This window comes from Palaemon carinicauda, chromosome 8 (genome assembly GCF_036898095.1).
Source record: "Palaemon carinicauda isolate YSFRI2023 chromosome 8, ASM3689809v2, whole genome shotgun sequence".
NCBI classification, from domain to species: Eukaryota; Metazoa; Arthropoda; class Malacostraca; order Decapoda; family Palaemonidae; genus Palaemon; species Palaemon carinicauda.
The window spans coordinates 124,074,081-124,095,774 of record NC_090732.1 but is presented as its reverse complement, the minus strand read 5'-3'; the positions used below and the strand labels follow the sequence as shown (position 1 = coordinate 124,095,774).

The 21,694-nt window shown below is 46.0% G+C and overlaps 1 protein-coding gene across 9 annotated transcripts in view; it reads left to right on the top strand.

Moving 5' to 3' along the window:
- The window catches only part of LOC137645872 (zinc finger protein 585A-like), a 220,580-nt gene extending 199,832 nt beyond the window's left edge, over nt 1-20,748 (top strand). For all 9 annotated transcript variants that reach the window (XM_068378872.1, XM_068378877.1, XM_068378871.1 and 6 more), the window contains one exon: nt 16,490-20,748. In XM_068378872.1, the coding sequence (XP_068234973.1) occupies nt 16,923-20,648 (3,726 nt within the window). In that variant the 5' untranslated portion in view covers nt 16,490-16,922 and the 3' untranslated portion in view covers nt 20,649-20,748. The remainder of the gene's footprint in view (nt 1-16,489) is intronic.
- Nucleotides 20,749-21,694: the final 946 nt, after the last annotated feature.

Below are 21,694 nucleotides of genomic sequence, written 5' to 3'. Positions count from 1 at the left end.
ATCTATTGACCCTTTGCTTGTAACCCCTTTGGAAGGTATTCCTTCCCAAAATGTAGTGACTCCTGCCCCTTCTACAGGACCTGTGCCTACGGATGACCCTGGGTGTGCTAAATTAGCTGCAGAATTAGAGGCCATTAAAGCACAGTTGGAGGCCTTTAAAGGTAAGGGTGTAGGTGAAATTAGTGCTTGTGAAAGTGCAGTGGAGGTGGCGACTGATCGAATCTGTCATACCCCTAGGTCTAGACCTCTACCAAGCTCCCAGGACCAAGGGAGAAGGTACGTCGAAAGCCGAAAGGGGGTGAGAGGTGCTTATCCTCGGTCAGTCGTCGCCTCAGACAGTCCTGTTGCGATCTCCCAGGCTGCTCTTGACCGCCGTAGTAAAGGCGTGTCGGATACGTTTGTGTCTTCGCCTGATCGTTCTCCCAGACGTAATTGGCGTTACGAATCAAGACCAATGAAGAGAAGGTGGAACCGGGACGTGCAGTCTCGCTCTCCCTCTCCCGGTTCGAGTAGCAGAGACCCTGATCCTTCGGAAGACGATTTCAATGTTCCTGTTAAAAGGGCGAAACAGAGAGTCCTTAGCCCAGTTAATCCTGCTGGACTCCCTGCTTCTTCTGCCAGCGCTCCTAGTCAAGCCGTACGACAACTGCCGTCTTCGGCACTGCGAGAGCCAGCGGAGGTTGCTAAAGCTTTCATGGTTGTTATGCAGGAACAACTTTCATCGTTAGTTAAAGCTTTCAGCCACCCTTCTCAATCCGTCAGACGTAAGGACGTCTCTTTGCCTGTTAAGAAATCTTCTAAGAGAGATTTTAGTATCTCTCCCAAGAAACCTCTGCGCACTTCGTCGGCCGTACGACAACGTACACCCTCTTCATCGGCACGCTGCCAGGAATTTCCTTCAACCCTCTCCCGCCGCCAGGACGATACTGCCTCTCGTTCTCGGCGCCGTGACGATTCCGTTTCCCTTTTGAAACGCCTAGACGTTACTGCCTCGTTTCTTAGGAAACAGGGTGAATGCAGTCTGCATTTTCAAGGCGACGGCAGCCTGCACCTTCAGGACGCTTCCGTTTCTCGTCATCGTGACGATACTGCCTCTCGTCATTGTGACGATACCGCTTCTCGTCATCGTGACGATACCGCCTCTCGCCGACTGGATGTTAGCGGCGCTCGGCGCCAGGATTCAAACAGCTCTCGCTGCCAGACTGCTGGCAGCCCAACTCTTCGGGATGTTATCCTTGAGCAGGACCTCGAAGATATTTCGGAAGAGGAAGAAAAACCTGCCGACTCTTCTAGCGATTACAAGGTTCTTTCTTGCTCTCTTTTGGAACTTTATGGGGAGGAATTTCAACCATCGGCCCCTCGTTCTCCTCAGTCTCAATTTACCAGGAAGAAAGCTACTAAGTCTTCGGCCTTCATCAAAATGAAACTTTCAATTTCGGCCAGGAAAGCTCTCGCTAAAGTGGACGATTGGATGAAGGAACGGAGACAAGCTGTCAAGACCACCTTTTCTTTTCCACCGTCCCGGCTCGCTTCCAAGGCCGGTATATGGTATGAGACAGGGGAACCTTTGGGGTTGGGAGTGCCTTCCTTCTCCCAAGGTGACTTCTCGGCTCTTGTGGACTCGGCAAGAAGGCATGCTTTAAACTCTGCCAAGGTGATGTGGTCCATGTCGGAGCTTGATCACCTCGTCAAGGGAATTTTCAGGGTTTTCAGCTTCCTGGACTGGTCTCTCAGGACTCTGGCCAGGAAGTCTGAACTCCTGGAGGACACGAAGGACCTGACGAGTATCATGTCCTGCATGGACAAAGCTCTAAGGGATGGAGCTAATGAATTGGCTTCCCTTTTCTCAGCAGGGGTCTTAAAGAAGAGGGCCCTTTTGTGCTCCTTCAATTCTAGATCTGTGTCTGTTGCCCAGAAGTCGTAGCTACTTTACGCCCCTTTTTCACGTCATCTTTTTCCTGAAGCTCTGGTCAGAGATATCTCCCTTTCTCTAGCTCAGAAGGCTACTCAGGACCTTTCGTCTCAGTCGGCTCGAAAGACCTTACCTGTTGCTCCTGCTCCTCTGAAGAAGGAAAAGAAGTTTCAACAGCCCTTTCGGGGCAGGATCTCCTCGAGAGCGGATTTTAGGGGGAGAAGACAAGAGTCAGGGCCAAGGACCAGCAGGGGTGCGTTTAGGCCCCGGTCCAAAAAATGAGATGGAAGTCCTCCAGACACCAGTAGGGGCAAGACTGTCTCGTTTTTGGCAGTCTTGGGAAAGGAGAGGGGCGGACACCTGGTCCCTCTCAGTCGTCAAGGAAGGTTACAAGATCCCCTTTTTAAAGAAACCACCTCTCTCAGACTCTCCCCTGGCCTTAGTGGCTCAGTACACCGACGCGGGGAAACGAGAGGCTCATCTGGAGCTAGTCGACCAGATGTTGGTCAAGGGAGCAATAGAGCCAGTTCAAGACCTCGCCTCCCCAGGCTTTTACAATCACCTGTTTCTGGTTCCCAAGAACTCGGGTGGATGGAGACCAGTCCTAGATGTCAGCTCTCTGAACGCCTTCGTGGAGAAAACAAAGTTCTCCATGGAGACGACTCAGTCAGTGCTGGCTGCAGTTCGTCCAGGAGACTGGATGGTTTCTCTCGACCTGCAGGACGCTTATTTTCACGTCCCCATTCATCCGTCTTCGAGGAGATATCTGAGGTTTGTGTTCCAGGGCAAGTGCTTCCAGTTCAGGGCACTTTGCTTCGGTCTCAGCACAGCTCCCCAAGTTTTCACCAGACTTAAGGCGAATGTGGCAGGCTGGTTACACCAGGAGGGGATAAGGGTCTCCTTTTATCTAGACGACTGGCTGATGCGGTCACAGTCGAAAGAGAAATGTCTGGAGGACATAATGAAAACTTATACGATCACTCAGGACCTGGGACTCATCGTCAACTGGGGGAAGTCTCAGACCGAGCCGAATCACACTATTCTCTATTTGGGGATAGTTCTGAATTCAGTTCTTTTTCAGGCTTCTCCCTCCCAGGAGAGGCAGACCAGGTGCCTGGACAAAGTCAAAGACTTTTTGAGGAAGCAGGAATGCTCAGCGAAGGAGTGGATGAGTCTGCTGGGAACTTTATCCTCCCTGGAGCAGTTTGTCCCTTTGGGGAGACTGCACCTAACGCCTCTGCAACACTTCCTCGCAAAGGTTTGGAACAGAAAGATCCAGGAGGACACTTTTTCTTTTCCCATTCCGACAGAGATCAAGGATATTTTAATGTGGTGGCTGGACCCAGCTCTGTTGGGAAAAGGGATCTCCTTGTTCAAGAAGAAACCTTACCTAGTGTTATTCTCAGACGCGTCCGAGTCAGGCTGGGGAGCAACACTAGGGAACAAAGAGGTCTCAGGTATTTGGGAAGGGAGTCAGGTCAGTTGGCATATCAACAGGAAGGAATTGATGGCCATTTTGTTAGGGCTCAAGGCCTTCAAAACCTCGGTGTCGGGAAAGACTGTGGAGATCAATTCCGACAACACCACAGCTCTCGCGTACATAAGGAAGCTAGGGGGAACTCATTCCCTCTCCCTGTTCTCAACTGCGAGAGAGCTTCTCCTCTGGGCGAACAAGAACGAGACCCAGCTGTTGAAGGTTTGTTCAAGGGCAGAGAAACATCAGGGCAGACATGCTCAGCCGGAGGGGACAGTCCTTCCTACAGAGTGGACTCTCAACCCGCATGTCTGTCGGAGCCTCTGGAAGTTGTGGGGCAGACCAGTAATAGACCTTTTCACCTCCGGTCTAAACAAGAGGATCCCCAACTACTGCTCCCTAGTCCCGGACGAGGAAGCTGTTGCAGTGGACGCCTTCTTGATGGATTGGACGGGGCTGGACATGTATGCCTTTCCCCCGTTCAAGATCATCAATCTGGTTGTCAGGAAGTTCGCTCTCCTTGATTCGGGACGAATGACCCTAGTGGCTCCATTCTGGCCTGCGAGGGAATGATTCACCGAAGTGGTAGGGTTACTGATGGACTTTCCAAGAAGACTCCTGGCAAGTCCAGATCTTCTCAGACAACCCCACTTTGAGAGATTTCACCAAAACCCCCTCGCTCTCAATCTGACTGCCTTCAGACTGTCGAGAAGCTCGTTAGATCTCGAGGCTTTTCGGCACAAGCGGCGAAAGCTATTGCCAGGGCAAGGAGGATCTCTTCACAAAGAGTCTACCAGTCAAAGTGGGAGACCTTTAGAGCTTGGTGCAGGAGGCGCAAGGTTTCCTCGTCCTCTACCTCTCTGAGCCAGATTGCAGACTTTCTTCTGTACCTCAGGCAGGATGCTAAGCTGGCTGTATCTACCATTAAAGGATACAGGAGCATGCTCTCAACCGTCTTTAGGCATAGAGGCTTAGAGTTATCTCAGAATAAGGACTTGCAGGACCTCATTAGGTCTTTTGAGACAACGAAGCAGGTGCACTTAAGACCCCCTTTTTGGAACTTGGATCTGGTGCTTAGGTTTTTGTGCTCCAAGAAGTTTGAGCCTATCTCGCAAGCTTCTCTGCGAGATGTGACTAAGAAAACCCTCTTCCTTTTGTCTCTAGCGACTGCCAGGAGGATCAGCGAGGTCCAGGCAATCGAGAAGCGTGTAGGCTTCACCCTAAATGGAGCGGTTTGTTCCTTGAGGTTCGACTTTCTCGCCAAGAATGAGAACCCTTCGAAACCCTGGCCTAGGACTTTTGAAGTCCCTAACCTCACGAATCTAGTAGGTCAGGAACAGGAAAGCCTCCTCTGCCCGGTTAGGGCTCTCAAGGCTTATTTGGCCCACACTAAGAGCGTGAGGGGTGCTTCCAACTCCTTATGGTGTTCAGTGAAGGATCCTCAAAAACCCCTGTCAAAGAACGCTTTGTCCTTTTTCCTGAGGGAATCTATTAGGGAAGCCCACCTCTTTTGTGAGGAAGAAAACTTCGCCCTTTTGAAAGTACGGGTTCACGAAGTAAGGGCCATTGCTGCTTCGCTGGCATACCGGAAAAATATGTCAGTTAAGCAGATCATGGACGCAACGTTCTGGAGGAGCAACTCTGTCTTCGCTTCTCATTACCTCAGAGAGGTAAGAGTGGACTATGACAAGTGTTATACCTTGGGCCCATACGTAGCTGCGGCTTCTGTATTAGGCAAAGGAGTTACTACCCCCACTCAACCTTAGTTTTTGTACTTGTATATGAGTTTGTGTTTTTTATGGTTGTATGAGGTCCTCGTCCTGTGGTACGGTTCCCTCAGTCCAGATAGATAGTTTATATCTATTTCTGCAAGGTTAGATGGTTAGCTTTAGTAAGGTTGCAGGTTTTTTATATGGGAAGGTATTTTTCTGAAGTCTAGTCAAGTTGTTGGTCCTACCCCTTTGACAGACTCGATTGAGTTGTTTGCAGCGTAGCAGGTCTACTCCTGGCTGAACACTCCTAAGGGAAAGCGACTCTAGAGGCAGTTACCTTTGAAGTCAGCTACCTTAGCAGGTAAGGAATCAAGGTGTTTGTTCTCCTACAACTCTTTTGTTGTTTCCCCAACTATGTTTTTTCTGTCTGTTTCCCTCCTCCAAATGTGTGAATCAGCTATATATATATAACTGCCAGGTAAGTTCTATTCATAAAAATGGAGTTTTTATGATAAAACAAAGTTTTATGAATACTTACCTGGCAGTTATATATATATTTTAAAGCCCACCCACCTCCCCTCAGGAGACAGGTCGGGCAAAGATAATCTGAGGAACAGAAAATGGGAATGATTCCAAGTACCACCCTGTAAGGGTTGTTAACCATCTAACCACACAACCACCACAAGGCGGTTGCCGCGATTTTCGATTAAATTCTGCCGCAGTCAGAGACTCGGCTATATATATATATATATATATATAACTGCCAGGTAAGTATTCATAAAACTTTGTTTTATCATAAAAACTCCATTTTTCCCCTGCAGAGGGGGAACTTCTCATACCTTAATAATTCCTGGATGGTTTTTCCTGGTCCTGAGGTGGTTATGCTCTTGGTGCTGAGCGACCGCACTTGTAACCATGCTCAAGGAGCTGAGCGGTTGCAAGGCCGGGCGCATGAAAACTTCAGGTGGCTATGCTCTTGGGGCTGAGCGGTCGCACCTGCAGCTATGCTCAAGGGGCTGAGCAGCTGCAGGATCAGTCCTGTGACCTCTCTCGTTCGCGAGGGAGGCCACTCATAAGGACTCCTCTTCGGAGGGCCACTCATAAGGACTCCTCTTCGGAGGATTGCTCCTTATAGGTCAGCTTGCTGATCCAACGGCCCTAAGGAGCGCCATCACCAGTGTCTTCAAGTCTCTTCTATGAAGTGTTCACCTCTCTCATTCGCGAGAGAGGTCACTCATAGAGACTCCTCTTCGGAGGATTGTTCCTGTTTAGACCAGCTTGCTGTTCGGGACCTCTCCGCAGAATTGTTCGCCATGTTGACCTGCCGTCTCCGTTCCTGGCTGCTGATGCTGTGGGCACCCACGCTCCCCGTTATCCTACGGGCACCGGTCCCTTCGGGGCAAAAGGGGCTTTCTCACACTGTGAGTAAGTCCCTTAAGGGCCAGGTATCCCCTGCGTGCAATTACTGTTCCTGAGACTTCCATCCAGAGAAATCCTGTTCCAGGGACTATTCCTGAGTTAGCGCACAGGCGCTCACCAGTACTACTGCCTGCAAGTGTCTCCAAGTCTCTTCTTTGAAGGGCACCTCTCCCGTTCGCGGGAGAGGTCTCTCATAGAGACTCTTCCTCGGAGTATCAAGCAGAACTTCCAGTGTTGATCGTCCTGTCAGCTGTTCCTTCATCCTAGCACGCGCGCATGTACTCGCCGACGATCTTCTTACGCCACCGATTTTCGTACGCGTGCAAGCGCCGACGATCTTCTTTCGCGCACAAGCGCTGACGATCTTACGCGCAAGCGCCGACGATCTTACGCGCAAGCGCCGACGATCTTCCTACGCGCGCAAGCGCCGACGATTTTCCTACGCGCGCAAGCGCCGACTATCTTCCTACGAGCGCAAGCGCCGACGATCTTCTTACGCGTGCAAGCACCGACAGTCTTTGAGCGCCGTCGATCTTCTTACACGCGCAAGCGCCGACGATTTTCTTGGCAGACGATCTTTCTTTGGCGCGCTAGCGCTGACGATCTTGCTACGCAGGTTAGCTCCGATGGTTCCCCGCGCTGACGATCTTCTTACGCTCACAAAAACGCCGACGATCTTGCGCTCACAAAAACGCCGACGATCTTCTTGCGCGCACAAGCGCTGTTGATCTTCTTTCGCGCTCAAGCACCGACGATCGTCAAGCGCCAACAATCTCGTACGTGCCCGTGCACGCCAACATTCTCACGGGCTCTTCATCCTGTTCCTGCACGTCAATCTGATTCCTGCACATCCTATGGAGTCTCGCGTGCGCACGCGAGTGTTTACAACGGTCTCTCGCGCGCGACCCCTGGGTTTTTCCCATAGCGCGACCCCTAGGTTTTTCCCATAGCGCGAGCGCCAGCGTGCTCCCTCTACCGAGGTGAGGCCTTCTCCCACCGCACCTATGGGAGAAACCCCACCTCGAGCAGGAGAATCGTCCCGTGTTGGGCGAGAAGAGCCCTCAGACTTCATTGTTGGAGTCCTGTATCCCTCCTAGGAGGGAACCGAAGGACTCTTAAGAAAACCCCCCAAGTTGAGCCTTGCCAGCTCTCCAGGAGGAGAGCAGCAAGAGTCAGAGCATGCCTTCTGGCAGGTCTTGACTCTGATGAGGCATCTCAACTGGTTCAAGGACCCTGAGGTTCCTCCTCGTGAGGGCAAGGACATGGTCCTGGACCGAGTCTTTGGTACTCAGAAACCCGCTAAGGCCAGTGCGGCTTTGCCCTGGTCCCAAGGGGCGAAGAGTGCCAGGGATAAGGTTGAGGGTCTGCTCTCCGAGCTCGCCTTCTCCAGCCGTTCCACTGCTGGCAACAAGCTCCTCCCACCTCCACCAGAGGAGGTATTTTGAGATCACGGAGGAGTCTGGCTTAGCTCTTCCGTTGCACTCTGTGGAAGAGCTTACCAAGGGAGTCCCTCTCGAGAGACTCTCTAGCCGGCAAATGACTTTCTCGGCGACAGAGATCCTAAGCCAGGAGAAGGTCGCGAAGTGTGCCATGCAGGCTACTTCGTGTCTGGACATTTGGTTGGGGTCTCTTGGCATCCTGTTGCATTCTGAGGATCTATCCAAAGAAAGCACCAGGAAGGCATTGGAGACCTTCCTCCTTTTGGGCACCCGCACCATTGAGTTTCTGGCCCACCATGCCTCAAACTTGTGGGCCAATTCGATCTTGAAGGATGTGATGCGGTGGCAGAAAGGTTCCTTTCGAAGGTCCCGGCCTTCGAAGTCTGCAAGCTCAGATACTCTTCCCTTATGGGAAAGAGTCTGTTTGAGCCCAACTATGTGGAACAGGCAGCTGAGAGGTGGAGGAAATCCAATCAGGACTCTCTCCTCCAAAGGGCTCTCACAACGAAGCCCTACAAACCTCCAGCACCTCAACAACCTCACCCGTCCAAGACGACGAAACTGGCAATGGCAGCAAAGATGACGGTGTCCAAACAGCAGCCCTTTCCTGTTAAAGACAAGAAGGTCAAAAAGTCCTCCAGGGGAGGCAAGAATCCTAGAGGCAGTGGCCGAGGCCGCAAACGCTAGGATTGGCAATCCCCCTGCATGTCCACCAGTGGGGCGATGCCTACAAAGTTACGCATTCAGGTGGCAGCAACTCGGGGCTGATTCCTGGACAATTTCCGTAATCAGTCAGGGATATCGCGTCCCATTCACAACATCTCTACCTCCCCTGACAGCGAATCTAGTGTTGTTGAGCCCCTATGCCATGGGTTCAGCAAAGGGGCTAGCCCTACGGGCAGAAGTCGAGACCATGCTAAAGAAGGATGCTCTCCAAGAGGTATTCGACGGTTCCCCAGGCTTCTTCAGTCGACTCTTTCTTGTAAAGAAGGCGTCTGGAGGCTGGATACCAGTCATCGACCTCTCAGCTCTGAACAGGTTTGTCAAACAAACTCCGTTCAGCATGGAGACAGCAGATACGGTCAGACTTGCAGTTAGACCACAAGACTTCATGTGTACACTGGATCTGAAGGACGCGTACTTCCAGATCCCAATCCATCCGTCTTCAAGGAAGTACTTAAGATTCAGCCTAGACAACAAGATCTACCAGTTCAAGGTACTGTGTTTCGGTCTCTCCACAGCACCTCAGGTATTCACCAGTGTGTTCACCCTGATCTCTTCGTGGGCACACAGGATCGGCATCCGTCTCCTCAGCTATCTGGACGACTGGCTAATCCTGGCAGACTCGGAGTCGACCCTTCTTCGACACTGGGACAAGCTTCTGAGACTTTGCTAAGATCTAGGGATCATGGTAAATCTCGAGAAGTCTTCTCTGCTTCCATCTCAACGACTGGTATATCTACTAGGCATGATCTTGGACACCAATCTCCACAAAGCCTTTCCATCAGACGACAGGATAGCAAGGCTGAGGAGGGTCGCAGATCCTTTCCTCAGACGAGAACTCCCAGCCCAATCATGGTTACGTCTTCTCGGTCACCTTTCCTCCCTGGCCCGTCTAGTTCCAAATGGGCGCCTCAGGATGAGATCCTTGCAATGGCAGCCCAAGGCCCGGTGGAGTCAAGGTCACGATTCCCCGGACTTTTTGGTCCCTATGGGTCCTGCGGAACAGACGGACCTTCAGTGGTGGGTGACAGACGAAAACCGGATTTGATGCTGTTCTCGGACGCCTCAAAAGGAGGAGGGGGGGGGGGCCACGTTCTGAACCACAGGACCTCAGGCCTATGGTCAGAATCAGAAAATTGCCTCCACATAAACCTGCTAGAGATGAAGGCCGTATACATGGCACTTCAACAGTTCCAATGGTACCTGGCGGGTCACTCTGTGGTGGTGAGGAGCGACAACACCACGGTAGTGGCTTATATCAACAAGCAGGGAGGTACCTTTTCACAACAGCTGTCCCATCTTGCAGTAAAGATACTGAGATGGACCGAAGTCCACTCGTTTCCACTATCGGCTCGCTCCATTCCGGGCAAAAGGGATGTGTTCGCCGACAGTCTGAGCAGGGCATCCCAGATAGTGAGTACCGAGTGGTCTTTGTATCCTCTAGTAGCCAACAAAGTCCTGACTTTGTGGGTTTCCCGGCCGTGGATCTGTTCACGACAGCCTTGAATTTCAAGCTTCCGCTGTACTGCTCCCCAGTCCCGGACCCCAAGGCACTCTGGCAAAATGCCTTCCAACAATGGTGGGTGGGTTAACATCGACGTTTACTCCTTTCCCCCGTTCTCTCTGATGAGAAGGGTGCTCAACAAGACCAGAATATCGGTCGACCGGTCAATGACCTTAGTAGCTCTGCTATGGCATCACGCAGAGTGGTTCCCGCACCTTCTGCAGCTCCTGACGGAACTCTCGAGAGAACTCCCTGCTCGACACGAGCTACTCAAGCAACCACACTGCAACATCTCCCACAAAGGCGTAGCATCGCTGCGGCTTCACGCTTGGAGACTATCCAACATCTCCACACAGAGAGGGGATTTCGCAACAAGTAGCAGAAAGGATGTCTCGACACCTGCGAAAGTCATCCGCAGGAGTCTACGTGGCGAAGTGGAGAGTCTTCTGTGGTTGGTGTCGTGGAAAGGGTATCTCTCCACTCGATGCCACTATTAAAGCAATAGTGGAGTTTCTCGTGTATTTGCGCGAAGAAATGCGCCTTTCAGTCTCTGCAGTGAAAGGCTATCGCTCAGCCTTAGTCTTGCCTTCAGGCTAAAAGCAATGGACATTTCCTCTTCGCTGGAACTTTCCCTACTCATACGAAGTTAGGAACTTGCCTGCCCTCAGTCAGAAAAGACCTCCTCCAGGGAGCGTGGTTCGAGTCCTCAGGTCTCTTAAGAGACCTCCGTTCAAACCATTACGCCAGGCTTCTGATCGCCACCTGACTTGGAAGACGGTGTTCCTACTTGCTTTGGCCTCGGCCAAGCGAGTCGGCAAACTTCATGGTCTCTTGTATGATGTCGCCCATTGAAGAGGATGGGTAGAGGTAACGTTCAGTTTCGTGCCTGAGTTTTTGGCTAAGACTCGAAATCCAGGAGTGCCGTACCCCCGGTTCGACTCTTTCCGGATTTTGAATCTCCGTTGTGTAACAGATGACCCAGACCATCTCCTACTGTGCCCAGTAAGGAGTCTGAGGCTCTATCTTAAGAGAACAGCTGCAATTCGTCCTCGAGTGCAAGCATTGTTTGTGAGCACAGGAAGGATGAAGAGGAGGGTCACTGAGAACACTATTCCAGCATGGATTCGCAGGGTCATCCACCATTCCCTGAATCCAGACCCTCCTCCGTCACATCGCCCTAGAGCACATGATGTCAGAGGCATTGCTTCGTCCCTGGCATTCAAGAGAAACTACTCAGTGACGCAGGTTCTACAAAAAGGGGTTTGGAAGCGTCAAACGACCTTCACAGCCCACTACCTGCAGGACGTGACCCACTGGAGGCTCGATACGTTCTCTATCGGCCCTGTGGTGGCTGCACAACAGCTGGTTTAAAACCTCAGGCTCCTTAATGGACAAGCAGCAGAAGGTTGAGGGCATTGTTACCCGGTTTTAGTCTGTATGAATGAAAAGATATGCCTGGCCCTTATTCTTTTCTTCATCCTCCCCTCTCCTGGGGAAAGCAGCATCCTTGTAAAGAAGGCGTCTGGAGGCTGGAGACCAGTCATCGACCTCAGCTCTGAACAGGTTTGTCAAGCAGACCCCGTTCAGCATGGAGACCGCAGACACGGTCAGACTTGCAGTGAGACCGCAAGACTTCATGTGTACACTGGACCTGAAGGACGCGTACTTCCAGATCCCAGTCCATCCATCTTCAAGGAAGTACTTCAGATTCAGCCTAAACAACAAGGTGTATCAGTTCAAGGTGCTGTGTTTCGGTCTCTCCACAGCACCACAGGTTTTCACTAGAGTGTTCACCCTAATATCGTCGTGGGCACACGGGATCGGCATCCATCTCTTCCGTTATCTGGACGACTGGCTGATCCTAGCAGACTCGGAGTCAGCCCTTCTTCAACACCGAGACAAACTTCTGGGACTTTGCCAAGATCTGGGGATCATGGTAAATCTCGAGAAATCTTCTCTGCTTCCCACTTAAAGACTGGTACAGTGAACCCTCGTTTATCGCGGTAGATAGGTTCCAGACCCGGCCGCGATAGGTGAAAATCCGCGAAGTAGTGACACCATATTTACCTATTTATTCAACATGTACATTCAGACTTTTAAACCTTCCCTTGTACGTAGTACTGTTAACAAACTACCCTTTAATGTACAGAACACTTAATGCATGTACTACAGTACCCTAAACTAAAACAGGCACAAATATTAAAGGCGATTTTATATCATGCGTTTCCTAAACACGCTAAAAAGCACAATAACAAATGGCAACGAATGTTTTGTTTACGTTTATCTCCGATCATAATGAAGAAACAAACTGGAGGTAGAGCTTTGCTTATTACCCAGACATATTTCCCATACTTTTCCCTTAGAACTACATCACATCTTCCTACTTTTTATATATATATATATATATATATATATATATATATATATATAATATATATATATATATATATATATATATATATATATATATATATATATATATATATATATATATATATATATATATATATATATATATATATAATATATATATATATATATATATATATATATATATATATATATATATATATATATATATATATATATATATATATATATATATATATATATATATATATATATATATATATATATATATATATATATAGATATAGAGATATAGAGATATAGAGATATAGAGATATAGAGATATAGATATATAGATATATAGATATATAGATATATAGATATACATATACATATATACATATACATATATACATATACATATATACATATACATATATACATATACATATATACATATACATATATACATATACATATATACATACACATATATACATACATACATACATACATACATACATACATACATATATATATACATACATATATATATACATATATATATATATATATATATATACATATATATATACATACATATATACATACATACATACATACATACATACATACATACATACATGTATATATATTACTGTATATGTATGGGTTATGGAAAAAATCCGCGAAGTGGTGAATCCGCGATGGTCGAACCGCGAAGTAGCGAGGGTTCACTGTATATCTAGGCATGATCATAGACACCAATCTCCATAAAGCCTTCCCATCAGACGACAGGATAGCAAGGCTGAGGAGGGTCGCGAGTCCTTTCCTCAGACGAGAAGAACTCCTAGTCCAATCGTGGTTACGTCTCCTCGGTCACCTCTCATCCCTGGCCTGTCTAGTTCCCAACGGTCGCCTCAGAATGAGATCTCTGCAATGGCGACTCAAGTCCCGGTGGAATCAAGGACACGATTCCCCGGACGTTATGATCCCGATGGGTCCTGCGGAACGGACAGATCTTCAGTGGTGAGTGACAGATGAGAACCTACAAAAGGGAGTGGATCTTCTCGTCCTCCCCCCGGATTTGATGCTGTTTTCGGACGCTTCAAAGAAAGGGTGGGGGGCCCACGTTTCGTACCACAGGACCTCAGGCCTGTGGTCAGAATCAGAAAAATGCCTCCATATAAATTTGCTAGAAATGAAGGCCGTATTCCTGGCCCTTCAACAGTTCCAACAATACTTGGTGGGTCACTCTGTGGTGGTGATGAGCGACAACACCCCAGTAGTGGCTTACATCAACAAGCAAAGAGGTACCTTTTCAAAGCAGCTATCCCATCTCGCAGTAGAGATACTGAGATGGACCTAAGTCCACTCGATTCCACTATCGGCTCGCTTCATTCCAGGCAAGAGGAATGTGCTCGCCGACAGTCTGAGCGGAGCGTCTCAGATAGTGAATACCAAGTAGTCTTTGGATCATCTAGTAGCCAACAAAGTCCTGACTTTGTGTGATTCCCCGACTTCAAGCTCCCACTGTACTGCTCCCCAATCCGGGATCCCAAGGCACTCTGGCAAGATGCCTTCCAACAATGGTGGGACAACATCGACGTATACGCCTTTCTCCCGTTCTGTCTGATGAGGAGGGTGCTCAACAAGACCAGAATATCAGTCAATCTCTCGATGACCCTTATAGCTCCGCTATGGCATCACGCGGAATGGTTTCCAGACCTTCTGCAACTCCTAACGGAACTTCCAAGAGAACTCCCTCCACATGCCAACATCTTTCACAAGCCGTAGCTTTGCTACGACTTCACGCCTGGAGACTATACAGCATCTCCTCGCTGAGAGAGGATTTTCGCAACAAGTTGCGAACAGGATGTCTGGACACCTGCGAAGGTCATCCGCATCGGTCTACCAGGCAAAGTGGGGAGTTTTCTGTGGTTGGTGTCATGGAAAGGGTATCTCTCCACTCAATGCCACTATTCCAGCAATAGCGGAGTTCGTGTATTTGCGGGAAGAAATGCACCTTTCAGTCTCGGCTGTGAAAGGCTATCGCTCAGCCTTAAGTCTAGCCTTCAGGCTCAAAGGAGTGGACAGTTCTTCCTCGCTGGAACTTTCCCTACTCATACGAAGTTGTGAACTTACCTGCCCTCAGTCGGAAGTGAGACCTCCTCCATGGAACGTGGTTCGAGTTCTCAGGTCTCTTAAGAGACCTCCCTACGAACCATTACGCCAGGCTTCAGATCGCCACCTAACTTGGAAGACGGTGTTCTTACTAGCTTGGGCCTCGGCCAAGCGAGTCAGTGAACTGCATGGTCTCTCGTGTGACATAGCCCATTCAAGGGGATGGGGGGAGGTAACGTTCAGATTCGTCCCTGAGTTTGTTGCTAAGACTCAGAATCCGGGAGTGCCGGAACCTCGGTTCAACTCTTTCCAGATTTTGAGTCTTCGTTTTGTAACAGATGACCCAGACCATCTCCTACTGTGTCCAGTAAGGAGTCTGAGGCTATATCTCAAAAGAACGGCAGCAGTTCATCCCCAAGTGCAGGCATTGTTTATGAGCACTGGGAGAACTAAGAGGAGGGTTACCAAGAATACCATCTCAGCATGGATTCGTAGGGTGATCCATCTGTCCCTGAATCCTGACCCTCCTCCGTCACTTTGCCCTAGAGCACATGATGTCAGGGGCGTAGCTACGTCCCTGGCCTTCAAGAAGAACTTTTCAGTGACGTATGTTCTACAAGCGGTGGTGTGGAAGCTTCAGATGACCTTCACAGCCCACTACCTGCAAGACGTGACCCACAGGAGGCTCGATACGTTCTCTATCGGGCCTGTGGTGGCTGCACAACAGCTGGTTTAAAACCTCAGGCTTCTTAATGGACAGTAGCAGAAGGTTGAGGGCATTGTTACCCGGTTTTAGTCTGCATGAATGAAAAGGTATGTCTGGCCCTTATTCTTTTCTTTATCCTCCCCTCTCTTGGGGAAAGCAGCATCCTGGGTTCTCTGCACAGCTGACCTCGAACCACTGCAGGTAAACTATGTTTCCTTGTGTTCCTAGTATTAAGCTAATACTGTCACGTCCCCATACCCTGACGAGGTGGTATTGGGAGAGTCCTAGCCTAAAGTTTCCATCTAAAGGACTACAGGTCAACTTCCTAGGACGAGTCACACTTCATTCCTTAACACACACCTTACGTAGGCCGCAGCCCTTGCACGGCAAGGTTCTAGCAAGGTGCAGGGACTCCTTATTCTTGAGTGCTGACACACTCAGATACTGAGTCCCCGGGCAAAGCCAAAAGCCAGTACTGGCTGGGACTTGCCACCCTTCCTAAGGGATGAGTCACCCATATCAAATAGCGTGGTTTGTATTTCAGTTACGGAACAATCGACAAATTCGTAGGTAATTTATAGTTTTCCTAACTATACAAACCTTAGCTATTTAATCAAACTTGCCCGCCAGCCCTATCCCCCGTGAAGTCCTACCTCTAAGCAAAGTGTGGTCAAGCACAGGTGTGTGTGTGTGTGTGTGTTTGTGTGTGTGTGTGTGTGTGTGTATGTGTGTGTGTGTCGGGGGGGGGGGGGGGGGGTAGCAAGCTACCCTCCCTACCCCAGCCAACTAGCGGTGGGGTAGTAAACCCTCGTTAAAATCTTAATGGCTCGTCATTTCAGCTACGCCAAAAGTAATTACCCATATTAAATAGCTAAGGTTTGTATAGTTAGGAAAAATACAAATCACCTATGAATTTGTCATTTTTGGAAGAAAATTATAGCCAGAGTTATGCTAAAACAACCTTTAATATGGTTCAGATAGACTTTCGAAAATTATGGATAGCATACTTAAGTCATAAAAAAAGTAACTAGGATGAAAACCCAGAATTTAGCTATAGAAATTTTTTTTTATTAAAAATCCTACCACATATGAGTTTGTGAGGTAAACAAATCTCTCTTATTTTTCAGGAAGTCTTAGAGGTTCTATTGCTATACACCGCAGACATTTAAGAGATGAAGAAATGCCAGTGCTCTCTCAGCATCAGGAATGTAAAGATTTTCTTGTATCAATACTGTTTAGTTATTAATTACTTTCACTGCATCTTGTCAAATAATTGTACGCTTAAATATAGCTGAAACAATTTTCATAATAGCAACAATTTAACTTGTAGTTAAAGTTTGACTTTAAATTTTGATTTATTAGAGAGCTGTATTAAAAACTTAAATATTTTGAATAGGTACTGTCACTGTTTGTAAAGATTATAAGATGAAAGCCATAACTATATATCAGGAATACAGTAGTTCACACTAAGTTACGTATATCTGATTGGCAGATGTCAATTTTGTTCTGTATTGATATACGCATTGATAGTCAGTTTTTTTGTTTTTTTTAGATACGAGAATGTCTAAGTGTAGCAAAATGTCTCATGTTTGCCCAAAGTGTGGGAAAGCATATACTTTAAATAATAGTTTGAAAACTCATCTGCTTAGTCATGATGATAGTGAATCGTTCAAGTGTTCTGATTGCCATATGGTGTTCTCATCGGAAGTAGATTTGGAGAAGCATGTGTTAACACATACAAGTGAAATTATATTTATTACTGCTCCTGTTGACTGTATTAAAGAAGAAATTTTGTCACAGTCAGATGACGAAAAGAAAATTGAGGCAGTTGCTAAAACTTATGCTCAAATAATGTCTGTACCAGGTGAAAATCAGTTAAGTCCTCATAAAAAGAAGTCCCATGTCTGTAGTGTATGTGGTAAAGAATTTTCTTTAAAGGTTAAGCTTCAGAATCATATGACAACACATGCAAAGAAGGACTACGTATGTGATGAATGTGGTAAAGATTTTCAGTCCTTGAATATCCTAAAAAAACACAAGCTTAATCATACAGAATTAAAACCTTTTGGATGTGAGAAATGTGGGAAGGTTTTTAAATCAGAGAAGAAGCTCAAATTGCATTTAAAAATCCACTCTGATGAGAAAAAGGAGGAATATAAACCAGCGGTAAAAGAGGAAATAGTTTTTGAAGTCTCCAAAAATACCATAGAACCAAAAAATGAAGAATGGGATTTTGTTACATATGCGAAAGAAAGTGTAAATAAGGATAAGCATGAGTGTCATGTTTGTAGCAAACAGTTTGCACATAAAAGAAGTTTGAGACAACATTATAAATTGCACTTCAAGCACATACCATATCCTTGTGACTATTGTGGAAAATTTTTTTCAAGTAAAAAAACTTTAAAAGAACATACAATGATTCACACAGGAGATAGACCCTTTAAATGTGATGTTTGTATGAAAACCTTTACACGCCGGACCTATTTAAATCTTCATGTTCTGGGACATTCACAAGGATTCAGGTATGAATGTGAAACATGTGGTAAAAAATATCAATTTCAAAGCTCTTTGGCAAGGCATATGGATTCTCATAATAGTGAAAAAAAATTTATATGCCATCAATGTGGAGGTAAATTTACCCACAAAAACTCACTTGTCAAGCATCTAAGAGTTCATGCAGGTGATAGAAGGTATCCATGTGATATCTGTAACAAGAGGTTTTACACGAAGTCTGTCCTTGACAAACATGTACTTATTCATCAGGATGAAAAACCTCATCAGTGTGAAATATGTAAAAGGAGGTTTGTACAAAAGGCTCACTTGACTACCCACATGGTTGTACATACAAATGATAAGCCTTTCGGCTGCAATTTGTGTGTGAAAAGATTTCGACAGAAGGGTACTTTGGCCACACACATGAGAGAACATATTGGTGACAAGAGGTATGAATGTTCTGTATGTAAAGAAAAATTTGTCAGAAATGTTCAGCTCAAACTACATGTTCTTTTCCATCACAAAGATGAAAAACCACACCAGTGTGATATTTGTCAGAAACGATTTATTTTGAAGGGAACCCTTAAAGCACATATGGCCATTCATACTGGAAATAAGCCTTACCATTGTACGGTATGTAATAAGAGGTTTGCCCTCAAAAGCGGTCTTCGATCACATCTTAAGGTACATACCTGTGAGAAACCTAAATCATTCTTTTGTCCTGAATGTGGTAAACGGTTTATGGATAAGACCAGATTAGATGACCACATGCAAATTCCAACTCCAAATGAAACCTTTAGTTGTGATATTTGCTCACAGACATTCTCAAGGAATGAGTGTCTTCTAGAGCACACAAAGATTCATGGCCAAAAGCAGGGACCTCCATATTCCTGTCCTATTTGTTACAAAGAAATTAAGCGTCGTAGTGCTTATTATACTCACATGCTTGTACATTCAGATGAAAAGAAATATGCATGCTCGGTATGTGGTAAACATTTTAAATTACCAATGACACTTAAAGTTCATCTTCTTACACATTCTGGTGAAAAGAATTACAAGTGTGAAATATGCCAGCGAGCATTTACACAAGGCAGTCACTTGAAGAGACATATGGATATACATACAGGTGCTAAGCCATACAAATGTCATGTTTGTGGTAGAAAATTTGCACAAAAGGGAAATATGAAAGCCCACATAAAAACACACAGTGATACACCAAATGATAAAGACAATTTACCTATGGAACATGTTGAATTCTTCAAAGAGCAACCGGAAACTGATATTGCTTATGATCAGATGCAGTTTGTGCCAAATACCATCATCAATGAAGCAGCATCTGAGCAAGATCCACTGGCAACAGATCCATATGGCATTACAGGAGAAGGAATCTATTTGGTTCCAAATGCAAGTGATGATCCAAATGAAAATATAACATGGTTAGAATCAAGTAGTGTCGAGTTATCTGGTAACAGTCAACTAGAAAGTCTCCATACTGTTCTTCACATAAATGAGGTTCCAGCAGAAACCATTCAGGTAACCACAGAGCCAGAGGAGGGTATTCAAGCTTTAGATGATGATAACCATTTAGACTTGTCAATGGTAACACTTGTGGAGGAAAAACACCAGATTTTCAAGTGCACTCTATGCAACAAGACTTACACTCATAAGAATAGTTACAATCGTCATGTGGAAACACACACGAGATTGAATCCTTATGTTTGTAGTATATGTGGTAAATCATATGCTCTTCATGTTAGTTACAAAAAGCACCTCAAAACCCATGGTGTTAGTGAAGATCAACCTTTCTCTTGTTCATTATGTGATGAAACTTTCAGACTACCTGCAGGTTTAAAAAGACACATGACTCAGACACACAAACAACCAAAGAATAATGCTGTCTATTTTAAAGACCCTGAATATTTTCGGTGCCATGTCTGTGGTGAGAAGTTCAAAACTCACAGGAAACTGGAGAATCATATTCCAATACACTCAATACAGCCAACTCACACTTGTCATGTGTGTAATAAAGAATTTGCTCTTGAAAGTAGTCTCAAGACACATTCCCTCTCTCATTCCAAAAATAAACCAAAAAGATGTGAAGTGTGTTTTAAAACTTTTGCATTAAAAACATCACTAAAAGATCATATGAAAAGTCATTCAGGAGAAAGGCCATACTGTTGCGAAGAATGTGGTAAAGATTTTGCCCGGGTAGGAGTTTATAAAACACATGTCAAAAGGCATATGGGTGAAAAGCCACATCATTGTCACATTTGTGGAAAGAGGTTTCTGACTAAAACATCTTTGGGAAAACACATTATGACTCATACAGGCGAGAAACCTTATGCCTGCCGTGTTTGTGGTAAGAGCTTTACTCAAAACATTCATTTGAAAGTGCATATGATTACTCATACAGGTGAGAAAAATTATCACTGTGGTGTGTGTAGGAAGGCATTTTCAGTGAATGCCACCCTTCAGAGACACATGATTACACATGCTACAACCAAACCCTACCATTGCGAAGTTTGTGGAAAGGGATTCATTGAAAGTAGAGGTTACAATAAACACATGTCTTTAAGAAAATGTAAACCTTTTGTGCCATTGATACCTCCAGGTGACCAAGATTGTGTGCAACTGAAAAATGAGACTGATTTGTCAGATAAATCATCTCACAGAGCAGACCTGAAGGATCTTGAACCAACAGGTCATTCAGCTGAGAAAGTTATAAACAGTATTAAAATTGAAGAAAACTTGGATGAAGGAAATGACAAAAATGTGATATTATGGTTACGGTGAATCCACCCCTTCCAAAAACTACAATTGAAATACTTGTGTATTTTTTGCCTAGAATTATAATGTTTTGTACAAAGATCAATAGTGAAATTTTCATATAAAACAGGATTTTCATTAACACCCTAAGATTTAGGCATTTTTGGTAGTCTATTTACCTTTAATGGTTTTTTATTAATAAGAAAAGTCCCAATTTTGAGTGAGGAACTCTTAAAGAGCAAAGCCATGGACAGGCCGTTTTGTTTATCTCACAATTGACTAGCATTCAACTTCATAGTATATTCATGATTAGTGCTGAAACCACATCCTCACTCAAACTAAAACTAGGAAGGGTAGACAATGGCTGCCGAAGATTCGCCAGGTAGACCTATAGGATCCCTAAACCCTCCATTCATAACTCACGAAGGACAATGAGTTTGAGGGGGAGGCTGTGAGTTTGGATCAAACTCTTGCCCAAAGCTGCCACAACCATTTGTTTTAAGGAGAAGAGTTTTGATATTTGAAGGAAGAAAGTAACTACAGTATTGAAATTCCAGGTCACCCCCCTTTTAATGAAGGGTGTAAAACTGCATCTGATTTCGGTGCAGTACTTAGATTTGTGTAATTAGTCTTGCTTAACGAATACAGGTAACATGAATTTGTATTGTTCCTCCACGAATACAAGCCTTCATCCTTTAGTAAGGGTAAGATTCTGGTGGCCACAAAAGCTAAAACCAGCTAATGAAGAATTATCAAGGTTCTGTCAATATGCACCCAGTATCCACTAGTGGTCAAGGTTTGACAGTTCGCAGAGCCTCCATTCTCATTCTGGCTGTTTTACTAAACTGATGTGCTATCGACGCGCTCCACCACCCTGAAGATTTTAATTTTTTCTTTCATAATTTTTCTAATTTTCTTTCTCATTTCAGTATAAGTGTGAATGAACCTAGCAGCTTGCGAATGTGTCGAGGACTGACTATCTGATTGTCACCGGCACCTCATGAGTAAGGTTGAAGGTGAACCTCACCCTTTGTGTCCGATGTGTAGAGGGCACCTCTACACTTGGAACTCCC